Source organism: Harmonia axyridis, chromosome 3 (assembly GCF_914767665.1).
Source record: "Harmonia axyridis chromosome 3, icHarAxyr1.1, whole genome shotgun sequence".
Lineage (NCBI taxonomy): Eukaryota > Metazoa > Arthropoda > Insecta > Coleoptera > Coccinellidae > Harmonia > Harmonia axyridis.
Genome location: NC_059503.1, coordinates 60,929,881 through 60,955,899, shown reverse-complemented (window position 1 = coordinate 60,955,899; position 26,019 = coordinate 60,929,881). Strand labels below are relative to the sequence as shown.

Below are 26,019 nucleotides of genomic sequence, written 5' to 3'. Positions count from 1 at the left end.
CAGGGTGATTCCGGAGGAGACCGTCAGATTTTAGAAGAAGTTTACACTAGTCAATGCAGTTTCGAAACAATGTTTGGTTTATGGTTGGGGGCCTTTATTGAGAGTCTACAGGGTGATTTGTCCGATTCGACTTTTATTCATAACTTTGGTATGGCTTGATCAATATTGATGAAATTTTCATTGTAGAACATTATACATACTTTCAATAATTCCAACAATTTTTCAAAAATACATGGTGGAAATTATGATAAGTTCAGATTACATTTGCAGGTTGAAAAAACACCCTGTACATTCCGTTTTCAAAAATTTGCTACCTGCTCAAGTCAACATTATTGGAGCATTTTTATTTTTTTTTGGCACACGTCCAGTTTTTCAAGAAAAATTTTTTTAAGATGAACAATATCGTTATTTCGCTCCAAGGCAGTGAGAATATTCTGAAATACAGAGTAAAGCTGTATCAATCAATTATACGAAGCTCTTTTTTTTCTGGATTAAATGATTTTTTACATCAGAATATGAGTGATTAAATAGTAATTTACGTAACAAGTCCGGAAAATAGGGTTTTTTTGGACTAATAGACAAAATTCCAGGACGAGCGTAAGCGAGTCCTGGAAGTCTGTGAGTCCAAAAAAACCATTTTCGGGCGTGTTGCGTACAATATTTTTTCGGCAACCATGTAAAATAACACTATCGCTGCTGCTTTCCATATTTTATTGTGATTGCGATCAAAAAACATGCAAATTTTTGACAACTAATTTCATATGAACTGTCAGCCGTTATCTCGATTGCTATGGATTCTATGATTCTTTTCCGGCCTAGTCCGGGAAGTACGTACTTTCCGGACTAGGCCGGGAAATGCTACTTTCTCAGAGAAAAAGCGTCCAGGAAGTGAGCACTTCCCGGACGGTTGCCGAAAAAATGAATTTTGAATTTGGAAAAACTACTTTAGACCTCAGGAAGAGCTTTGTATCATTGAACGATACAGCTTTACTATCTAGTTCAGAATATTTGCACTGCCTGAATATATCTAAATATATAAACTTTTCATTTTGAAAGGATTAAAACAGTAATCTGATTGGCAACAGAGAAATACATAAATGAAACCTTTTCAAAGAATATTTCCAACAGATGAAACTTGTGGGAACGGTTTATTTTGACCTTATGAATAGTTTCTATCAATTTTACATACCTCAATGGTATCGATAGGTATCTCTCTTCATCTTCGTAACATCTCAAAATTTATCTCTACAGATGAAAATTATAGGAAATGTTTATTAATTGTTAACAATTCCTATCAATTCTATTATTTCATTTGTAGGGGATATGTTTGAGACAAATTATGAAGAAATATGTTATACCTGGGAGTGCTGTCCATTTCCACAAAATTCGACAAAATTGATACGAATCGTTGATTCAGTAGATCGTCACACTGGATAAGAAGGAATAATAAATAGTTCTGTGAAATTTACTGTTTGTTTTTATTTTGGGACCAGATATAAGAATTTACTAAATAATTTTTCATGTATTCAGATATTCTGTACACCTGTATTTTTCTGACAGATCAGAATGTACCCTTCTTTACTTTTAACGTTCATCCAATTCTTTATAATGATACATTTTTATTTATATCGCAAGAATTTTTGGTGTCGCTTCGATTCATATCGTTCCGGCATATTTTAAATACCTACTTCATTATTTTCACAAATGGAAAGATATAGAGAACTAAAAATAGTTAACTAGTGAAGAGTTGTATTCCAACCATATTTCATTGAATGAGTATGACAAATATAAATATATATTTGATCTAATTGTTAGGTCAGCAAGTCTAAGCTTTGTAATCAGCAACTGCTTTTTCTTCTTCCCTATAGGATATATTTGATTAATGGAAATAGGTATTATATTACACATTTCAAATGACTAAAGTCAGATTTCGAACAAATTTCAATTTTCAAACGAAAGCCGAATTTTTTATGGCTTCTAATGAAATAAAATTGATGTAGAGACAGATTTACTGATGTAGATAATAGCTGTATACATTCAATTTGAAACTTGATACTTATTACCTAGTTACACATCAGGTTCATGATTTTTTATTGTTCAACGAAGATAATTTTTCCAGATAAGGATTTATCAGAGAATGAATGAGAGAAGATTTATATTTTTGAATGATACCTTTTTGTATAAGTTTTTGACCCGAATATGTATTGTAATGAATTGAGTTTTATCTGAAGGTACAGATCAGGAAGTAGCTGAAATTCAACCTCAATTGAGAGCGGGGTATTCTTTTTGATGGGTTTTAATAAGCGAGTAATTCTGATAAATATTCACAAGTTTCATTTTTTTCATAGTAATCATTCTTTTTGTTCTACCAAATGCAATAAATAGGAAAGCTAAAGTTTCATGAGAATGAAGCACTTTTAAACTGAGGTATATTCAGAAATATTCTGTCGTCCAAATTATTCAAAAATTTTTCCTTTGCCTTTTATTCAAATAGAAAATTTCGTGTTCTGTTTGTTGAAAAGGGGTTATGTCTTAATTTTCTAATTTGCTCATCTGATTTCAAGAATACTCTAAGCTAAATCAGTTATATTCATTTGCGTACCATATATTAACTCTTCTTATTAATGTTTATTGATTTCATTCATTGAATTTAAAAATAAAATGTTTTACTAAAAGCTGCTTGTAACTACTTTCGGCAACTCCATAAAATATCCTCAAGAACTTTTTGGGTAGGATCAGGTTGTAAGATCATATAGGTACTTATTCCTTTTGTCTGCATACATAATCAATAATTCTCTTAGCCTAGTTCCATAATGATCTGCGTGTTATTATTACTACCCTGGCCTATAAATTATATCTTCCACGTGGAAGTTACTGTGTTCAACCAAGTGTTATATGTAAAAATGACAAATATTCCTTGCTTTCACGATATCCGAGAAACTGGGTTACATAAGTTTGATCGATAGACAATTGTATAGGTAGCATTGAGAAATGGATTAACAACTGTCTAAAGGATTATCAGTCTTCAGTGCGAATCTCCACTTTTTCTGTAAATTTCTTTCCGCAAGGCTAATTATCTGTATGTCTTCATTAATATCAGATACATCTTCATCATTAAATCCTTATAAACACTCCAGTTTTCTACCGAACGAAGTTGTTTTGCTCATAAATTTTTTTCGAGTCGGTTAGGCCTGTCGCACTAGTAATAGGATTAGTGTTAACATATTTTTTTTTGTTCAAGTTCAGCAGTGAAGATGACATTAACAAGGCTGAGAATAAGACTAATTTACGTCATTATACAGGGTGATTCATCGCGATAGCCTATTAGAAGTTTATGGAAAACTAATCATACTTTTGTGCTGAAAATTTGCATATCAGGTTTTGAGACAATGATTTTCCTCCCTAAAATATTTCAAGATCTCCAAAACTCCCGGTTATACCGGAAATAGACTACTACTATTTGAAATGGCACCCCTAATATATGTATTATTGCATTATTAGATCGTCTTTTTGATGACAATTTCAGCAAAATGCCACCTTTGGTAAAAACTCCACGGTCCATGAGTTAATGGAATACTGAAAAAAATTGACTTAATTTTCGATTTTGCAAATACGTTGTTTTATAAGACTGTTTTCGGTTTGGACTAAAAATGTACAGAGCGTTTATCAGAAGATCATAAACATGGACAACTCAAATTCCTCAAAACTCAATATTTTCAAATTAGAACCTATATTTTTTATTAATAGTGGGGGTTACTTAAGCAAATCCTATTCCTAAATTGAATACTTCAAGAGTTATCGAAGAGGAACTCAAAATGAGGAGAAACCGCAATTTCTAAGGGTGTGGATTAGTCTTGGACTCCCGGAAAACACAGAAAATAACTAAAATTCGATGTTTCGATAACCAATAGCATATTTGTTAGAATATTACTTCATCCGAACAGATTACGAGAGAGACAACCAACCCTACACTTGATAGTGTTATTGCATGTCGTGCGGTGGCGCTACGAGTCTGCGCGTGGCGAGGCCATCGAGGGCCATCGAGAGAGAAAACAAGAATGGACCTTCGGTGGTCGAGAGCGAAGGTCGGGGACAAGACTTTAGAGTGACAGACTCTTCCAACCTGCCTTCTGTCAGGTCGTTCTGCCTTGTAAACTGTACTTGCATTTGAGATAGAGTTTAGACTTACTAGAGTTAGTTGTCTTGAGAATAAACGATTAATATCATTATATGTGTATTAGTGAATACTCTGTATTTATATAACCCAAATATATATAATCCAATAGGTTATAGGCTCAGTGCACGCTTTAAACTGCGCGACAATGTAAACACTTATTCTGAAAATATGTTGTGTAAACAACGAGAAAAACATTGAGGTAAGTTGAATTTCAACTTAATTATGAGGCTAGAGATATTTTAGTTAGTTCGGTGAATGGAAATGATTTGTTTCATATTCATTCCTGAAATGGAGAATTCCTGTATTACAGTATATACTATATTTGGTTAATGTGTTTACCTATCTATTAGACAAGGAATCAACTTTGATTCTTAACGGTTATTGACAGTTGATGTTTAGAGAAACGAGATATTTTGCTATACACAAGTTTTATAGATTTAAGTGATAGATTCAGATTAGAGAAATGAGATATTTTGCTATACACATGTTTTATAGATTTAGATGATTAAGATTCAGTTTAGAGAAACGAGATATTTTGCTATACACATGTTTTATAGATTTAGATGATTAAGATTCAGATTAGAGAAATGAGATATTTTGCTATACACATGTTTTATAGATTTAGATGATTAAGATTCAGATTAGAGAAATGAGATATTTTGCTATACACATGTTTTATAGATTCAGATGATATTCAGATTAGAGAAATGAGATATTTTAATATACACATGTTTTACAGATTTAGATTATGCAGATGTAGATTCTGCATACTCATTGTATCAAATTGATTTAGATGTTTGTAAATTCAGAGATTTCACATTCATCATTTGAGAAAGTTATATTATGTGAATTTAGAGTATTTTTCAGAGTCATAATTTGAGAGATGTACATACATCATTCGATAGGTTTACATGAGGAAATTTTAGAGTGTTTATTTAAACCTTTCAGAGCCTGAGATTATGTAAACTTTAGGAATTGTGCTAACATACTTTCTGTTTTAGATTGGATAATTTTATAGAATTTACATACCACACCTAGAGAATTGGACCATGTAGATTTGAAGATTCTACATACATTGCTTGGAGCATGTAAAATTAGATGTTTCACATTCCATAAACATAATCCAGAGATGGAGATATTTTGAGACTATATATATTGATGAAAAATTTGGGGAATTATTTATTTCACTAAACTACAAAAACTGCAGTATGGTAAGATTAGTGATAACTATTATTTCAGGGCTTCTTTCATACAATGCTTGCTGTGCTGTGTTGTTTGTTTGTAAGCTAGGGATATTATAGGATTCAAGTATTCATCCCGTATTTGTAAAATGGCCATACCTAACTCAACAGGTTTTCATTGCAGTGCGTGATACCGCTTTTGTAGTAAGGTTTACAAATATGAGGTGGTGATATTTGAAAACTTGATAATTCCGTTTCGAATTGTATCAGATTGCTGTGCGTCTGAGGCAATTCAGAAGCACGAAACAAAATTTTATATCTTATACCTGGTAGTAGATGTACCTACTAAGAGAGCATATAATGCACAAAAATCTTAGAATACATAATATAAATATTTTGTTTCATAAATCCTGAAATAGATGGCAGCCAAAGGAAATCAAGGAAAACCATTGGTGGATTATCATAGCGATTCCACCATTTCCGTAAGTGCAGAAGATACAGGTTTTCATGCATTACGAGGAAAGAGAGAATTGTCAAAACCAATGTAAGTCTTTCATGCAATTAATAATTGCCCATTTCCTTGATTTTAGCTGACTAGAGCAGTATCAACGAGTGATACGTAAGAGACTAGGGAGATGCTAGAGAAATGTTAGAGTCATTACACAAAACCCCTTTTGAGATATTAGAGATTTGAGAGAGGAGGAATTGTCGACAATAGAGAGAGTAGAGTTATGAGAATATAAGAGTATTAGAAAACCCAGGTATATAAAAATTATTAATTCATGTTACAGAGGTAACTAAAGTTATGAGAATAATTTTTATTAAACTCTAGAGAGAGTAGAGTTATGAGAATTTAAGAGTTTGAGAAAACCCAGCTGTATTTAATAAAAATTAATTCATTTCACAGAGGTGATTAGAATTGAGAGAATAATTTTTGGGGTTAAATTCTAGAATACGAGAAAACCCAGGTATATAAAAATTATTCATGTTACAGAGGTAATGAGAATATTTTTGAGATTAAATCTTAGAGATTTAAGAGTTTGAGAAAACCCAGCTGTATTTAATACAAATTAATTCATTTCACAGAGGTGATTAGAATTGAGAGAATAATTTTTGGGGTTAAAATTCTAGAGTACTAGAAAACCCAGGTATTTAAAATTAATCTATGTTGCAGAGCAGAATTCAAATTTTAAGATCTGGATGGACAGTCTATGATCAGAGCTTTTTGACAAACGATTTGTTGGACGTCATAGAGCCAAGTACGAGTAACCAAACTTTTTCAGAGGCTAACAAATCCAAGAGAAGTAATTGAGTATGAGATATTATCATAAACATAATTGAGGAGAATTACTTAAAAGAAAACTTTCAATATCCTAAGACCCTGTTGAAGTAAGTAGAGGTTTGAGGTTCTCCAGGAAGTGCAAGTCAAATGCGACACACACACTTCAGGTAAGAGCTCACTCGTACTCCACTAAAATGGAGAAACACGAATCGGTCGATGATTTCTGTGAAAGATTCGACTCGATAGTATGAGAGTATGAAGCTTTCGAGGTGTGATTAAGCTAACTGCTCAAAAAGATAAGATCTGCACTTTATCAGGCTGTATTACCAGTCATATCCGAGTTACGAGATGCAGATCTGACCAGGAGACAGACCCCAAACCAAGAAGGTAATTTAGACGAGATCAGAGAGATTAGAGGTTAAGAAAAGGTCTGAAATTGAAGAGGAGATTCCAAAAGTTCAACGGGTACTTAAATTAAAATGCTTCTGTTGTAACAAAGAGAGACACTGGTCGACTGATTCCAATTTGTGCAACAGAGTAAGTAAGTGATTCTGTTTCGGTTGTGGGACAATCAAGTAAGAGGATTGAATTAACAATGGTGGCACGAACGAAACGTTCAATTTAGAGGATCGAGTAGAGGTAGGATGAACAAGCCACGTCTCAACACTAAGATACGGAGTCATGTAAACCAGAGGAGAATGAGAGAGAGTAAGAGATTCAACAAAGAGGGTCGCTCCAAGGCAAGAAGGGTTGGAAGTATAGAGCATAGAGAAACTAAAACAGGTAAACTTGATCCAATCATTAACTTCTTTGCAGATTCTGTAGCAACAGACCATATCGTAAAGGATTGTCTGACTTGAGAAACTTTGAGAGATGTCAAAATATGAGTATAGAGAGCGAATAAAACGAGATAGCAGTCATTGTAATCGATAGTAAGGGTGAGTTAATCTTATGTTTAGATTCTATAGATGAGAATACTAAGAAATTGCAAAACGTATTTGCAGAGAAAGAGATTTCTGAGAATTTACTTCCCTTACGTAAACTCGCAGACTCTGGGTTCAATATTTACTTAGATGTCCAAGTCCTAAAAGTTTACAATAAGATTAATAATGAATTTGTTTTAGAGAACAGGTCCCAAGAGTTTATAATGAGGTTAATAATGAAATTGTTTCAGAGGACAATTCCAAATCCTAAGTGTTTACAATAAGATTAATCATGAGATTGTTTTAGAGAGTCGAGCAACGATAAGCAAAGAAGATGAGATGAGCTTGCAATCGCAGACACATTCCAATAACGAGTTATTAGGTTCGGAGGGAGAACCAGAATCTGCGATTGGGAGGGAGAAGTAATATAATCTCATCTTTTCACCTAAAGAGAAAGTTCACAAGTTTCAACTGACAAAACACATGAAACACAATCTGAGCAACAAGAAAAATTGGGATTGCAGTCATATCAGTAGAGAGGTAATTTAGATCGATAACTTGGAATCACTCCAAAACTTAGAACGTGAAGTATGTATCATATCGACAATGGAAAAATTACATTTTAAAGAGACAGAATGAGAGCTGAGAAACAACAAGTTGACACACACTGACACGATGGAACTTATTAAACCACCATCTCATCCAGGTCAGTAAAGATTCATTAATGTCTACATAGAAGACTATTGGAGACTTGCTAAAGCATATCCATTAAAACAGAAGATGAGTTGGCTGAAGCATTAAAGAAATTCTTAATATCAACAAGAAACTTGTTGGAGAAAAATGAGAAGGTATATTATATCAGGTCAGATTAAGGTACAGATTTACCGAAAGGAAATTCCCAGAAGTACTGAGTAGAGAAAATATAGAGAACGAGAGAGCGGAGAGGTTTAACTCGACGATCCAAAAGAAGGTTCGTACATACATTTTTGATTCCAGACTACCTAAGAGTATGTGGGAGATTGGTATTGATGCATCTATAGATGTGTACAACAGAACACACAAGTCTATCAGATATCAAACACCGTTGACAAAGTTTGCACCAAATGCAAAATGCCACTTTGATCAAATTGAGAGATTTTGGATGTATTGGAAGTATTTGTAAGTATTATTATGTATTGCGATGTTCGCATACATTGAGATTCCAAAACCCAGCTTGAAATTTGGATAATGTGCCCTGAAAGCTGTCCTAGTGGGTTATACCGCTACAGGATACTTGACGTGGCATTCAAGCTCGAGCTACATGTGAGATTTAACAAGAAACTTGCCTACAAAGATGTTTATAGAAATAAACAACTTGATGACACTAAAGAAAAATTACAGACCCAGGAAAATATAATCGACTGGGATTGGATGAAAAACTCGAAAGAGCCAAAATAAGGGAACTGCCGATCAAAAGGCCAATACCCTGCTACACTTAAAGAAAATCGTAAAGGACGTAAGCTATGCAAGGTTTCTTAATTACTCAGAGAATAATATTTTAGAAATTGGGCTGAACGACCTCGGTCGATTGCCTTTGGATAACTAGTTATCAATAAAGATCAAACTATTAATATTATTATTTTAGGTAAATATGAGAAACCTGATAGAGAAGAAGATATGAGGCTTTGTCTTATTTCTTCATTAAATAGAGAACCAATAAAATTCAAGGAAGCTATAAATTCTAGAGAAGGCCACTTATGGAAGAAAGCTATAAAAAGAAGAAATTGATTCCATGATACAAAATAAGGTTTGGATTTTGGTAGATAAAAGGAATCTTCAAATATCTGGAAATTGGGCAAACATTATAGACTCGAAATGGTATTCGAGAGAAAATTAGAGGCAAATGGTCTTATACGATACAAAGTAAGATTAGTCATACGAGGCTTTAAGGTCAAAAATATCTATGACATTAGACTTCCTGTAATTAGAGCTACATTTGCAATAATAAATAAGTATGATTTACATGCTTGTCAATCAGAAGTAAAAAACCTGCCTTTTTAAATGGCACTATAGAGGAGATCTATATGGTGATTCTTGATGAAATAGACATTGACAATGAGATCAAACGATCTTATGTATATAAACTCCGGAAAGCCCTATATGGACTGAAGATAAGTCCAAAGAGATGTAATAAGAGATTCACTGAAGAGATCTAGAAACTTGGATCAGAGAATTATATACATGGACCTTGTTTATATACATGGAGGAGAAATGATATAAATATAAAGAGAAACCGAGAAGAGAGGTATATAAATCAATCAATCAAATTATACCATGAATATATTAGATAGATTAAATATGAATGACTGCAATGCTCAAAATACTCCTATGGTAACCAGACAGATAGAAAACAGGATTAAGAGAAATCAATCGAAGAATATACAAAATGACTCAGATAAACTAGAGATGAAAAGAGTTCCTTATAGAGATGAAAAGAATTCCTTATAGAGATGAGAAGAGTTCCTTATAGAGATGAAAAGAGTTCCTTATAGAGAAGCGATTGGTAGCTTAATGTATCCATCAAATGGTAGACACTACGTTTGCTGTTAACTATTTAACGAGAAAACAAATGAAGCCGACCGAAGCTGATTGGAAAGGTGTAAAGAGAATCATCAGGTATATGAAAGGTACTGTGAATTTAAGTCTTAAATTCACCGCTCAAACTGAATACTAAGAGGCATTTACCGATGCAACATTTAGAGACCATACCGACTTGTCATCAACTGAAAGGTATGTTATTAGATTGTTTGAAGATGTAATAGCTTGGAGGAGCCATAATCAAACCTATGTCACATTGTCCACTTGTAGAGCCGAATACCTAGCCATGAATAATGCCTATCAAGAATTAATAACTCTTGACAAGGTACTTAGATTTGTGATAGGAAAACTGATGTTTCCTATAACAGTCTGGTGTGATAACAAATCCGCTGGAGACTGCACCAAGAGAGATGGTGATCACAAACTAAAGGTATTTGATGATCGTTTAGATGACGACCTAATACATAGAGAGAAATCTGGACTTAGAAGACATATGGCTGAAACACATGGTGATTTCATAAAACAATGTGTTGAAGAAAAGAAAATCACAGTGAGATGGATTCCAACCAAGGAGAATGTGGCTGACATAATTACAAAACCTTTAACCATCAGACGGTCATAAGAGATTAACTCGAAAAATAATGATTTAATACTAACTCATTGAATTTTTTGTTTTCAGAGTATTTCTAGGGATTAGAGTATAAACTAATTGAGTTCTGTTTATAGATTAGACTTGGAGTGGAGAATGCTGGTTGTAGTTCGATGATGAAGGGAGGGAGTGTTAGAATATTACTTCATCCGAACAGATTACGAGAGAGACAACCAACCCTACACTTGATAGTGTTATTGCATGTCGTGCGGTGGCGCTACGAGTCTGCGCGTGGCGAGGCCATCGAGGGCCATCGAGAGAGAAAACAAGAATGGACCTTCGGTGGTCGAGAGCGAAGGTCGGGGACAAGACTTTAGAGTGACAGACTCTTCCAACCTGCCTTCTGTCAGGTCGTTCTGCCTTGTAAACTGTACTTGCATTTGAGATAGAGTTTAGACTTACTAGAGTTAGTTGTCTTGAGAATAAACGATTAATATCATTATATGTGTATTAGTGAATACTCTGTATTTATATAACCCAAATATATATAATCCAATAATATTCGACTGGCCGCACCAGTGCGAATACGCTAACTACTTCACACATTTAGAAATTGCGGTTTTTCCCCATTTGAAGTTCTTCCTCGAGACCTTTCCAACAACATATCACATGACCCATCTTCAATATTTGAATTTGAGGGGTTGAGATTTCCCTCCAGAGAGATGTTATGATATAATAATGGTTTCATGTGAAAATAAGCCCTCCTCAAGAATAAACTTCACAGGTCCAAGCGATTGTTCAAATTTTCAATTTTTCTACCCGAAAAGACCTGTTTCCTTTTCAATGTGAGACTTTGTGCTTATTGAGAGGAAAAGGCGAAACTACACTGAGCAAAAAACTTAACGCACATTATGGAAATCTCAAATTTATTCTACAACTGAAGGTGTTCTCAATGATAATTATTTTTATCAGAATTATGCATGCATATGTTATCCACTTTCAACGTTTTTCTTCAATACAGATGTTTTTTTCCCAGCAGGAATAAAAAAGATGAGATTATCAGATTTTGACTGTATTGGCTCCATTCTGAAATCAGTTGTTCTCGATCAATTCTAGTGATCAATAGTTTTTCTTTCGTTTGATTTTCTACACTCGATCGCTATGCAACGCGAAACACGCAATTTGACCCAAGAGGAATGTGCCCAAGCGGTAGCTTTGCGAGAAGAAGGGTGGACATACACAAGAATTGCAGAAAGGTTTGGAGTTTCCCATACAAGTGTGTTCAGAATGTTGCAGCTATTCAGAGCGACAGGTATGAACGTCCGAAGACCAGGACAGAGTAGACCGCGGGTAACAACTGCCATTCAAGAACGTTACTTGAGAGTTTCTTCGTTGAGACAACCGTTTGCAACCGCTCGCCTCCTTCAAAATCAGCTTGAGCAAACTCATGGGGTGCAAATTAGCACTCAGACAATAAGAAATCGCCTCAGAGATTATGATTTAAGGCCTCGTGTCGCGGCAAGAGGCCCAGCTCTTACCCCAGCTCATCGAAGGGCGCGTTTGGATTTTGCGAGAGAGCATATTCATTGGGAGGAGGCTGATTGGGAAAGAGTTCTCTTCACAGATGAGTCTAGATTCTGCCTCTACCATTGTGATCGACGTTCCTTTGTATACAGACGTCCACATGAAAGATATGCTCAGTGCAATTTCCTGAATACTACTGGTTTCGGGGGAGGATCGATTATGGTATGGGGTGGAATATCTTTGACTGCTCGCACAGACCTAGTGGTCGCTGATAATGGAGCTATGAATGCTGATAGGTATATAAGGAACATTCTTGAAGAGCATGTAGTGCTATTTGCCCCATACATTGGTGAAAATTTCATTTTTATGGACGATAATGCCAGACCCCATCGTGCGCGCATCGTTCAGGAGTACCTTGAAGAGGTTGAAGTCTCTCGAATGGAATGGCCAGCAAGAAGTCCAGATCTCAATCCGATTGGGCAGGTTTGGGACAACCTCAATAGAAGGCTGAGAAGTTCAGAAAATCATCCAGCTACACTTAATGACTTAGGAATCCAACTCAGAGAAATCTGGGAAGGATTAGATCAGAACATTTTATGATCACTCATTTTGAGTATGAACCGTCGTTGCCGAGCTGTAATTAACGCAAGGGGTGGAAATACCAAGTATTAAATCACTTATCAGCATTCTAGTATTTTGAAAATTGTTTATTTCTCTTCTTTCACATAAGATTCCGTAAAATCTTGAATTTTTCTTCCATTTAATGTGTCTTGTTTCGTTCAAATCTTCCCGAGAGAACATAAAAAATAAGTTATTAAGTCAATGTAGAGTTAACTTTCATAAAATTGAGATTTTCAGAATGTGCGTTGATTTTTTTGCGCAGTGTAGTTGCCAAACATATACCTACTTGTTGATTGTGTTGCTCATAATATGGAAAATGTGAAGAGCAAAAAATGCAGGGTTATCTGTGATTAGCAAAAACGAAACAGCTGAACAAAAGGTGTTAATCTTTCTTGAGAGATATAACTACTTTGGAAGAATCAAAGTGACAAAAAACTTATCTTATATTTACTGCTCAACCAAATTAAAAAACCGCTAATGACTACAGTAGTAGATGCATAAGGAACATAAGGATAATAAATTTACAGTGAATTGGACTTAAACTGGCCGATCATTATTAGATTTCCTCTATAATTTATTGAAACTCGATAACAAAAAACGAAAAACAAATTACTTAATAAATGAGCCGAAACCATATGTCAATCTGTAATTAATTACTCTGAGAGTTTTCAAGAAGTTCAAAATAAGGATTGGCAGCAGTTATATGGGCTCTTGACACCTAATGGAAAAACCACACAATCTCAGAAAAAAATCGTCCAATAAGGATTTCGGTTATTGACCACGGTTATCGACCAGGCCCAAGGTTCTTCGACCTAAAACAATGGGATCTCGGAAATCGTGATTTAATAGAAAAAATCCAATTATTGCTGAAGAAGTAATTGTTACTGGTAGAAACGGAAGTGCTGAGCTAATGAACAGAAGGTTATCTGATTGAAATGAAGACGTGAATTGTGAATCACCAAGAAAATGGCCATGTCTAAAATCCGACATAACCTCAATTTCAAATATGCTCTAAGTTGGGATTTAATAAATAAATACATTAATTATAATGAGAATAGCCATAAGTAATATAGTCAACCAAGTGGATTAGGTATATCGGAAATACCGAAACATTGACATCTGAAAATGTATCCCTGCAAAGTTTTGTTGAAATAAATCGATTATGTATAGGGTGTGTTTTTTCGAGGTATATAACTTTAAGTTGGTATTACTGTTCAAGATGGCGACCAATTTAACAGCTGTCTAGTGATTAATTCTCAGTTTGGTTTGGCAATTCATCATGAATAGACTCACGCCTGAACAACGCTTGCAAATAGTGCAATTTTATTTCGAAAATAATGGTTCTGTGCGGAATACGTATCGCGCACTACCTCCATTTTATTTTGTTTAGCGATGAAGCGCACTTCTGGTTGAATGGCTACGTCAACAAACAAAACTGCCGCATTTGGAGTGAAGCTAATCCTCAAGTGTATGTCGAAACACCGTTACATCCAGAAAAACTGACTGTTTGGTGCGCTTTATGGCCTGGTGGAATCATTGGTCCGTACTCCTTCAAAAACGATGATGGCCAGAACGTTACAGTCAATGGTGATCGGTATAGAGCCATGATTACTAACTTTTTCATTCCTGAATTGAACAACCATGATGTCCAGGAGCTGTGGTTCCAACAAGACGGCGCAACATGGGTTGGCAGGAAGACATCGCTCAGCGATATGCCCACCCATTGCACATTTTTATACACACTTCTGTTATATATGAATTTGCAATAAAGAGTTCTAATAATAATAATAATAATAATAATAACATGTCACACAGCTCGTGCCACAATGGTTTTATTGAAAGACACGTTTGGTGACCGCCTAATTTCACGTTTTGTGCCTGTGAATTGGCCTCCAAGATCTTGTGATTTAACACCGCTAGACTACTTTCTGTGGGGCTATGTAAAGTCATTGTCTATGCGGATAAGCCACAAACCCTTGACCATTTGGAAGAGAACATTCGCCGTGTTATTGCCGATATACGGCCATAAATGTTGGAAAAAGTCATCGAAAATTGGACTTTATCCGAGCCAGCCGTGGCGGTCACATGCCAGAAATCATATTTAAAATGTAATGCCACAAGATTATCTTGCGGATAAATAAAATTCATGTCAAACGAATGATCCATCGTTGTTTTATTGCGATTTAAAGTTTTATAGCTCTAAAAAAAAACCCCTTAGTTGTCTTTTCATTACACGGATAAAGTTTTGTTTAATTGACATTGATATTCGAAACCCTATAGGTACTATTAAAATTATCAATATCTGAGAGTGCCTGAAATCTATATGCTCTTCTTCGATTGCAAAAATTATTGTAATATATCACGTCATGAGGTGTGATTTATTATGAAATAATTGTTATCGATTTTTTATAAAGATAGATGAGGAGTTGTGACGAAACAATCATCCTGCAATTCGGTATGAATTTTCGAGTGATTATTTACATATATTAATTGAAATTCATGCTAATTTGATATGTTGTTGCGAAAAAGTAAGGATTTTTTTCGATATTCTAATTGTATTCTATATGGTTTTGGTAGTGCGATCAACATGAAATTCTGAATCAAGCCTGAAACTTTTTTTATGCTCCTAAACACAAAATTTCAACACCGTCAGATCTGTTGTCGATGAAATATCAGCTTTTTTCGATATATTTCATGAATTTCTGTGAATCTGATTCATTCAGTCGTAAAATTTCTTTGAATTGAAAAATTAGATAAAAGTGATAGTATCACTAGAAAATTACTTTTTTCGGCAACCGTCCGGGAAGTGAGCACTTCCCGGACTAGGCCGGAAAAGCATCATAGAATCCATAACAACCGAGATTACGGCTGACAGTTCATATGAAATTAGTTGTCAAAAATTTGCATGTTTTTTTTATCGCAATCGCAATAAAATATGGAAAGCAGCAGCGATAGTGTTATTTTACATGGTTGCCGAAAAAATATTGTACGCAACACGCCCGAAAATGGTTTTTTTTGGACTCACAGACTTCCAGGACTCGCTTACGCTCGTCCTGGAATTTTGTCTATTCGTCCAAAAAAACCCTATTTTCCGGACTTGTTACGTAAATTACTATTTTGTATACCTACTTTCATTTTGCTTATGCAGTCACTTATGTTCTTGCGAATTCAAGAAGCATTGCAAAATTTTAATATACAATCAGAAAATCCGATCAATCGTCCTGAAAAATGGCATAAGCATTTTACACATAAAAAGTGAATTTTGTCAGTTGTCAATAAATTTTTTTCCTTAATACTTGATGCGATCAACTCGAAATTCTGAATCGACCTTGATTATTTTTTATTATTATTTTACATCCATTTGCTAAATTTCAACTAGGTCGAATCTTTTACTAAATTATTTTTTTTTTGATTTTCTACTTGAGTTTTGATAGCTTGAATTTGGTATTTAACATCCACACGCCAGATTTCAACTAGATAACATCTATTATTATATTGAAATATTGGTTTTCATTCGATAATCCACAGGAATAGAATATAATAACTAGCGGACCCGACAGACGTTGTCCTGTACACACGTCTTTAATTTCATACTTTTTTTAATGAGCTGAAACAATCTGGACCGCTTTGATGAAAATTATTATTGAAAAGTTATTACTTTGTTGAATAAATAACAGCATCGTAAATGAAAACTTTAACTCATTTTAATGAAAGGTGAAAAAGCTTGCACTCAAAAAATTTTATAACATATATTTTTTTTTTTTTAATTTACAAAAACTTAATTTATCGTAATGCCATTGGATGTACAATATTTTTAGTTAGTCCATGAGGAGTATAAACAAACAAACTCGATGGTTTTCCAACTTTGGAACACGCAACGTACAATTGGCCGTGAGAAAAACACGGATTTTCTATGTCTAAGCCACAAAATGTCATCGTTTGACATTCCAAAATCAACAACTCCTTATAAATAAGAAATTAATTGTAAAAACATTTTCCAGTAGACCAAACTGTAAATCTAAACCATTCTCGAATCTCCACGAACACACACAAAAAATTTCATCAAAATTGGTCCAGTCGTTTAGGAGGAGTTCAGTCACATACACACGCACACAAGAAATATATATATTAAGATAGTTAGTCCATGAGGAGTAAAAACAAACAAACTCGATGGTTTTCCAACTCTGGAACACGCAACGTACAATTGGCCGTGAGAAAAACACGGATTTTCTATGTCTAAGCCACAAAATGTCATCGTTTGACATTCCAAAATCAACAACTCCTTATAAATAAGAAATTAATTGAAAAAACATTTTCCAGTAGACCAAACTGTAAATCTAAACCATTCTCGAATCTCCACGAACACACACAAAAAATTTCATCAAAATTGGTCCAGTCGTTTAGGAGGAGTTCAGTCACATACACACGCACACAAGAAATATATATATTAAGATATAATATTGCATGTACCTTGAATTTGTTATTCTTCATCTAAATACAATATTTCAAAACTTTCAAGTTTCGGTTTCGAAAATATCGGAAAAATAATATTTCATATGTCCAAATTATGGTAGATGGTAGCCTTGTTCAGGGGACAAACACTCAAAAAACGCTATAATGAAAATATTGACGTAGATGTCATTCCATTAGTTTTTATCTACCTTTTCTTTTCAGATTTTTCAACTGTGAATCGTCCCTCCTCTTCTTCGACAATGTTGCGAATTACTTGTATTATGAACCATTTTGTACGCAACACATCATTTTAAAGTCGAACATGCTTCAGAGTTTAGAAGATTACATAGTAGAAATGGAAAAACGCAGTGCCATACAAAAACCATCATCATCCTCAGATGTCAACGACGATCTTTGGGCTCAACTCCAACAAAAGGATAACGACCTAGTGCTCGCAGCTGAATTAGGAAAGGCCCTCCTTGATAGTAAGGAAGAACTGAAGAGGCAACATGAAGCTGTAGTGGAGGATTACCAAAGGAGACTAGAGGTGAGTCATTTTTATTCGATATACCACTTCACTACTCCCACCCCTAATATTCACAAGATATTTGACTGAAATTTGGCATAAATATTTTATAGTGTACACCACGTGATGTGCCAATTTTGATTACAAGACTACTGGGTGATATTTTTTCTGGAACAGTGCGCAGAATTTTTTTTGATTTTGCAATTGATAGTTTAATAGTTATTTATGCAACAAGTGCAAAAAGTGAATTTTTTTGCACGAGTTGCATACAACATTTTTTCTACGTTCATGCAAAAAGCAAGAAATGATTTTTTGAGGTGCGGCACTAGGTGTAGGAAAATGAAAAGCGCAACTTGAATACTTTATTATTGATATCGATATGCATTGAAACCGGAACTAATACGTTACGAGCAATTTAACTCAAACTTTATTTTTACCCTAAATGTTGAAAGTAAATGAACAATTGGTGCAATTTTCAATATGAATATTTCGTAGTGAAATACTTTTTAAATCCACTTCTTGATTTGTTACTGCTGTAAACGTACTAGTACTTGGTAACTGTACATCGTTATTTCCTTCAGGCTGAAATATTTGTTTGTCATGATGACAGCACGTTGAAGTAGAATGACAGATGAGTGCAATAAAAACTTTATTGCACTAGTGCAATAAAGAACTTCTTTTTCCACTAAATATAGTTCAATAAAGTTTTGCTTTTTGCATGAAAGTAGAAAAAAAAAGTAACAAGAAACTTTTATCAAGTATGTACTGAACCTGTTGGTATATTGTAGTTTAGTCGTATATAAATTAACATGAAATCCAATAAGTTGGCTGTGATGAATGAATGAATAATTAGTGCTTAGCAATGATTCATGAATATTCGATTACGTCATATCATCAACACAAAAAAAGTAGGACTACAAGAAACACCCTGTATCAAAAACAAAGCGTTTGGGGGCCCATGTTTGTAAAACTTGTTTTACTCAAAATTATCCAAGTAATCTCTCATTTTAGTTTGTACCTCTAGGAAAATACTGCATAAAGCTTGTGATTCAGCAATCACAAAGTTAGTCTTTGATACATATTTGAAACATAAATGACTGATTAAAATATGAAGAGACAAATCTAGGAATATTATACTATGATAGTAGAATACGAATTATTAGGTATATTTACTTTTTTTTTCAATTCAAAACAAGATTAGTCCAAACATTTATTATTTACTTGTTTCGTTCGGGTGAAACCAAACAATTTCCCCACTGAAACATTGCTCAATTGTTAATTCTTTAATATCAAATTGGTTCTATTGTTCCTCTGGTTTACGAAATTTCCTGTAAAACAGTAAAGAAATACTTCCTCCTTTATAACAATAAGAGAACTAAATCTAGAGAAGAATGGACTCGAAGAACCTTCAACTCGATATTGTATCGATTCATAAAGGTCAAAGTATTTTGTTGGGAATAGCAAGCAACTTCAAGGATACAGGAGAACGATTTTTGTCTGGCCGCAGTAGCCACATTCACGCCTCATTTTATGAAGTTTTTGGTTCACAAAAAATAATAACTATTATATTATAATTATTGTCGCACTTGAATCTCTCATTAACCTCTTACATAATTGAATTTGGAAATTTTTGCGCGTATTGAGGTTATTAACTGTCTTGCGTTGGATTTACTAATTCCAAGGTTTAGGAAAATTGGCTGAGTATATTGAGATGTCCAAGAATAATTATAAAATTATTTTCTATTGTTTGAACATTTTTTTTGTGATTCTCTTAAATATTCCAACTTTGAAACATCCACTTGAATGAAACATTTCAACTTAAAATATTTTCGTCTTAGGTCGACGAAATTTAATAATCATCAAGATATTGTCAACTGCGATAATAAGAATTATTCTATGTTTGAGAATTCAACTAGATATTAGAAATGAGCATTCTCGTTTTCAATATGTTTCTTTGTTAATCCAAGCATCATAAAACATTCAGTTTAGGCCTTCTATTACTATATTAAGGGAAATACTTTCTTTAGATATCGAATTATAAAAATTACAACAAATAAAATGGCCTAATATTTGGTAATGAATGAGTTAAAGAAAAAGAAGTACAATTTTCAAGTGTGTAAAAATATACTGCTTTGCGTCTGCCAGCGTTCAATAAGGTGCCTGCTGTTTCGTTTGTTTGTCATCTTGGGTTGAGTTATGCGGTACTGATGATCCCTAACAAGGGTGAAACCGGTATATCGCTACTCTTCCTCGATGACATGCATTCTCTTTGGGTTACTTTCGATTATGATTCTTACGTAATAGCGTGGAAATCTTCTGTTTGACAATGGTTATGTTGATGGAATTTTTGCTGATACATTACCCAGATAGATAATTAATATCATATGATATTATTACACACTTGGAAATTGTACTTCTTTTTCTTTTCCTTTATGAAAATTACTCCTATTTCAATAAAAGTTTAAATTATCTTATAATCACCGTCTTCAATGAAAATGATGAAAGAACTCATGTGATATCAGGAGTTTTTGAGCATTCATGGGTAAATTGCGCCCTTGGAGACCACAGAACTGTATATGTTAGCATATATCTAATTTTTCGATATTCTACTTAAGTTTTTATGGTTTTGACGACGCTATCAACACCAAATGTTTCACTAAGCTTGAAATTGTTTTTTTTATCATCTCACAAAACTTCAACAAAATCGGATTTGTTATCATGGAAAATAGAGAATATTTTTAATATTCATCTTGAAATTTTGATCGATGATTGAAATTGTTATTGTCATACACAAAACATCTCAACTTGGTAGATTTGATGGTAACGCAAATATTGGTATTGGTATTATTCGCGATATTCTTCTTAGATTCTCAGGTTTTGTCATTTTCTTCAATTTTTTTGGAGGTTTTTGAGAAATTTGAGTGACGAATATGAAGAGTATTACGCTTAAAAACCACTATTTCGTCCGATATATAGCTTAAAGAATACCTTCATTATCTTCTATAACGAAAACGAAAGTACTCATATTATACAATTTCGTTTGGATCAGAATGAATTCCTCCATTTAAATTGAAATGGTGTTGAATGTCGAGCCTTTTACTGGTTCACGGATCAGAACCCACGATCTATAGGTCGATTGACTCGGTCTGTTTTTCCATAGGTTCTTTGAAGGCAATCTTGTTTCGTTCTTTGATCGCTATTACCTCATCGCGGTTATAAGGAGACAAAGAAATTTGCCTAATCTGAATCTGGGTTGTGGTCGAGAAAAGGAAAGGAAGAAGAACTGATTTTTTTTATAGAGTGCATAGTAGATTCTTCATTTTTGTGATAGTTCCTATAAATATTCAGCACAAATAACAAGAAAAACTTTGCAAGTCTTGATTTTTCGCTTTCGATACTCGGTCCATTTGAATGACAATGCGTACTTAGGCTAAACTAAGAAAGGTTTCAACTATTTCAGCTTTTTTGAATATACGGTTTGCACAGGTCATTTTTTGTACTCGAATTTTATTCCCTACGGCTCTACTATAATTTCTCTGATTTTCTACTGTTCATTTTGAAGAATTTTCTCCTTGCTGCATGACACTATTTTCCTCTATTTGGTTCTTTGAAAGAGGGATCACCTCTTGTCAGTCTTTCTTGTTGGAATTAGTATTAACTTTCCCAATTCTCTATTCTCGTGCGCTTTTAGCGTCTCTATTGTCTTTATTTGTTTGTCTCTATTATCTTCATTTGTTTGTTTACTATTTCCACAAAATTTTCGGTTTTCAATTTTACTCTGATTTGTTACCGCTGTTCTGATTGCTGTATTTAGTGTACTTTGTAACTGATCTTTCTTATAGTCTTTCATATTATCATTTTTAATTTTTATTATCATATTGGTTTAATACTTCAGTCATTTAATGAAAGAATCAGATTTGAAATATAAATTCGAATTGTACATTTATATTTGATTCCCACAAAAAAGTATGAAAGACTTGTCAATTACAAGCTTCGGTTCGAACATTGTCGTTCAATAAATTGAGGTTTGTATACCTCTTATTCTTGGAATGGTCCAATTTCACAATTGAATTATGCGCAAAAATTGGTGCGAAAGTACTATTGCCTACTCATAAGTAAGAAAGATGACTTCATTTCGCACTATGGTATTATGGAAAGTTTTATTGGTGTGTCTTCGATGATGATGATGATAGTGATCTAAACGATGAATCATTCTCGAAGATTGTGTCTTACAACGGTAAAATCTCAATTACTATATGCTATACATGGTGTCCCTGAATTAGTGGTCTATCATGCACAATCGTATTCTAGGACTTAAAGAACTTCAAATGATTTTTTATCGATAACTATTTTTGACGAAACAACATCCCTCCCAAAATACAACCCTCAAGATGGATTCTATTTGTTTTCTCAGGAACTTACGCAACCAAAGTCATAAAACTATTTTTTATGATTCATGTTGAACTTTGAGTGTTACTACTATGGAAATTTGAATCATGTGCGTCTTGAAGTGGGGGTTTTTTGTTCGAAAACATAAATACACTTCTTACTCTTTTGATCGGATGCACAGTTTTTGAGAGAACTGATTCGATAACTTCTCATCATAGAAATGTTGCCTCAGAATTGGGAAATGTTTTTGTACGAAATAAATATATATAGAAATAAAGCCGCGACTGGACTTTCAAGACCTACTTCGATGTCAATAATTTCTGAATGGACTATGGTTTATAATAGTATTTGAGTTGACAGGAGTCAAAAGTCATCTATAGGCTCGTTCATTTTAAGGGTTGTTGCACTTCCCCCAACATTCTGATCGTAGAAAACGGCGGTGAATTATTGAATGCTAATTATGGGACACCTGTATATACGTTCTGACGACATATTCTCCATCATCAAAATTAATTTCGTGATCTGTAACGGATTGAAGTGTACACTCCCCATCAGACACAGGTGAAAACAATTGAGCACCAGACGGAACTAGCAATCAGGTGGTATTAAATCACGTAGTAGGTAAACATTCTGCCCACCAAGTCATGAATAATGGGTGACTCACGCTTATGGTTGTTCCATTCTGGAGATGATCCATACGTGACATTTGTGTCATCCTCGGCCGTGAACGTGGTGGAACAATTGTGGCAACACTGATGGAAACTTCGTATTTTAACGTATTTTCAGGCAAACATTGGTCCTTGTGGCCATCATGATTCCGGATGTGAACATTGTGAACAGAGCATGAAGTCACTTTGTAACCGTTCTTGAAACTGGATGTTGTCAATGTGGAGGCGGTGAAAAGATTTATACTTCCAGTTTGGCAGATTTCAATGGGTCCAACCAATTTTGGGAAGGTGCTCTGTCTCTTATAAATTAAATAATCTTCTAATAATACAAATGCCAAGATTCCTAAGATAGAATTTCATGAATATTATGGAACAAAAAATGCCATAAAATTCGAAAAAAGTACTCCTTGTTCGCATCTGTCGTCACTGAATCATTAGTTTTTTTCCATATTCGGCTTGAATTTTCTATGGTTTTGAACAATATATCAACTCGATTTTGTGGCCACGAAAATAGTAGGTATTTTTTTCTTGATATTCTTCCTGGATTTTCTCCGGTTCCGTTGCAAGTAGCTTGAAATTGTTGATTTACATAGAAATTTATATTTACGGAACCCTGTTCGAAGTCCGAATCTACGCAGAAAATTTAAAGGTTCAGTTTTGTATTATTTACTGCCAACCAGATGGACAAAATTGAACTTGAGAACCTATTGGTAATCAGTGACTCGAACCATTCTTGAAAAATTAAGTTCCCGAATCAACTAAAATTCTTTTTCAATAATTTGCTCAGGATAAAAGAAAAAAGAACAATGGTTTTACCACGCATGAAAAGATAAATAAATGTCTTCGATTTCTAAAACAAAATTCCACTTTTTTCTGAACTATTGGAAATATTTCAATTATACTTGACTTTTTTAAGAGTTTAATTAGCGGAAAAAGTAAAATTAGCTTATATTTTCTTAAAGAAAAGTACCTATTTTTTAGAAGGGAGGTTATTTTGCCCATTTAGAATTTCTATGATATTTTACTCGCCTAAAAAATGCAAAGTGTTTTGTATAGTCCATTCAGGAATTATTGACATCGAAGTAGGCCTGGAGCGTCCAGTCGCGCTTCATTTCAGTTTAGAAAAATATCACTAGAAATTGTTATGGTTTCATCATAGAAATAACCAGTGTATATTATCTCCATCATTTTTTTTTATACCGAATTTTCGATATTGCAAAGGGAGGCAAACAGTCATAATTTCATATATAGGCATTCAGGTTCGATAACGCAAAAGCATGGTGGAATGCTATTACATTTCAAGGAAATCCAATGAAGAGATACCTATTCATATAAGAATCGCTCATGAAAGACCCCATTGAAGATCATTAAAATATAGGCATGTTCCCTTTCACCGAAGGCTCTTCATTAATGGTTGCATTTTTGATGGACACAGCGTACTTGTTTGCAAAATCCTAATCATTAACTCTGAACGTGCTATTTTATTTCAGGTTTTATTGTTTGCTTCAGTTGTGATAGCTAACATACCAGTTGTACTGTAATTTTCAAAATTGAAACCAATTAGTCAGTCATTCAATGAAAATATAAAATACTTTAAAAAGGCCAGCATTATTCATTAAAACTATCCATATCATGAAAGCATTTTCAATTGGTGAATCATAAAATTTGATTGCATTCTGACCATTCTGTATATCCAAATGGTTGAGAGCTGAGGAAATCCTTAAATATATTCTTCCAAATTCTTTTTTCATAAATATAAATTCTATAAAAATAATAAAATTCAACTTATTAGAGACGACGCTAGGGGGAGGATAGACAGAGGGTCCGGGCCTCCTAAAATTTGATATGCTAAGGCTAAAATAATTAGAAGACCAGCCGAACTATAATTTGACTCAATTTTTTAATCAAAATATTGAAAGTACGGAATGGATATGTAATAAGCTTAGAATTAATATAAATATGGACCAATTGCTGTGTTCCAAACGACTGCAATCAAGTACTTCTGTTTGGCCTCCCCAAAAAATCCTGCCCCCTCTTGGCCCCACTGTTTTTGAAATCTGGCGTTTCATCTAGATAAATAAATTTTGCATTTGCAAATATTCTCTGTATTTACTACAAAATCATACTCTCATTGAATTTTTTCTATCAATAGAATTTCTTCTTCCATCAACTTTTTTAATATTGACGGTTTTATGTTATGTTGTCTTTGATTGATTGAAATCCAGATGCTTTTTGGCCAGTTCAAAAATTCTATGCAGACTAATATATTCGTTGCTTTTGATATTGATAAAGATAAGATCATTCAATGATTTTTTGAAGGTATAATCATATTGCACAGGTCTTCTTCCTCTTTTAATTCCAGGCTGTAATGACTTGCTTTCTCTTTTCTGCAAAATACTTTTGAAAGTTTTGGGCAAAATTTTGAACCCATTCATCATGAATAGGTAAATATCAGTTCACCTGAAAAACTCTACACAACACTGTCGGAATTCTCTGTTTGTTAGACGAGAACTATCCTCTTTAATTCCAGCCATTTTTGATAGCAAGACTGAAGACTGAAGAAATACTCAAATTAACGAATCGATGTGTGTTCAATATTGATACAATCATTTTCGTAATTTCATTGATCAAAACCAATAACATAAACAAACAGAAATAAATTCGAAATATGTATCTTCTATCAATAAGTTTTCCAATACCAACTTGAATTCTGCAAATCAAAATATTACTGAATGAGCCATACCAACTTAAATTCGATTTTCCACATCCGGGATGTCAATAATTCCTGAACGAACTATATATGTATAAGCATCATGAAATAATCTAACGAAGGATAAGATGAAGAGTAATATTTCATGCAACTTATTTGTCATAACCTTGATTTTCAATATTATTTTTTAACAGAATTGAGTCTTCCTTCATTAGGATATAGTTAAATCAACAAATCTGGAAAACTGAGCTAGTTTAATTCAATAAAGATAAATATTGAATGCAAGGCAAATGACCGTCTTATCTGAAACAAAACCTGTATCAACCCACCGACTCGAACCTTATAGGGTTTCAGTGCTATCTGGTTTGTTCGATAATATTCAGAACAAGAAAAAATCCAG

The 26,019-nt window shown here is 33.8% G+C and overlaps 1 protein-coding gene across 2 annotated transcripts in view; it reads left to right on the top strand.

Moving 5' to 3' along the window:
* LOC123674815 (bicaudal D-related protein homolog) overlaps window positions 1-26,019 on the top strand; it is a 72,098-nt gene that overhangs the window by 10,013 nt on the left and 36,066 nt on the right. For both annotated transcript variants that reach the window (XM_045609905.1, XM_045609904.1), the window contains exon 2: window positions 17,549-17,873. In XM_045609905.1, coding sequence (XP_045465861.1) covers window positions 17,649-17,873 — 225 coding nt within the window. In that variant the 5' untranslated portion in view covers window positions 17,549-17,648. The remainder of the gene's footprint in view (window positions 1-17,548; window positions 17,874-26,019) is intronic.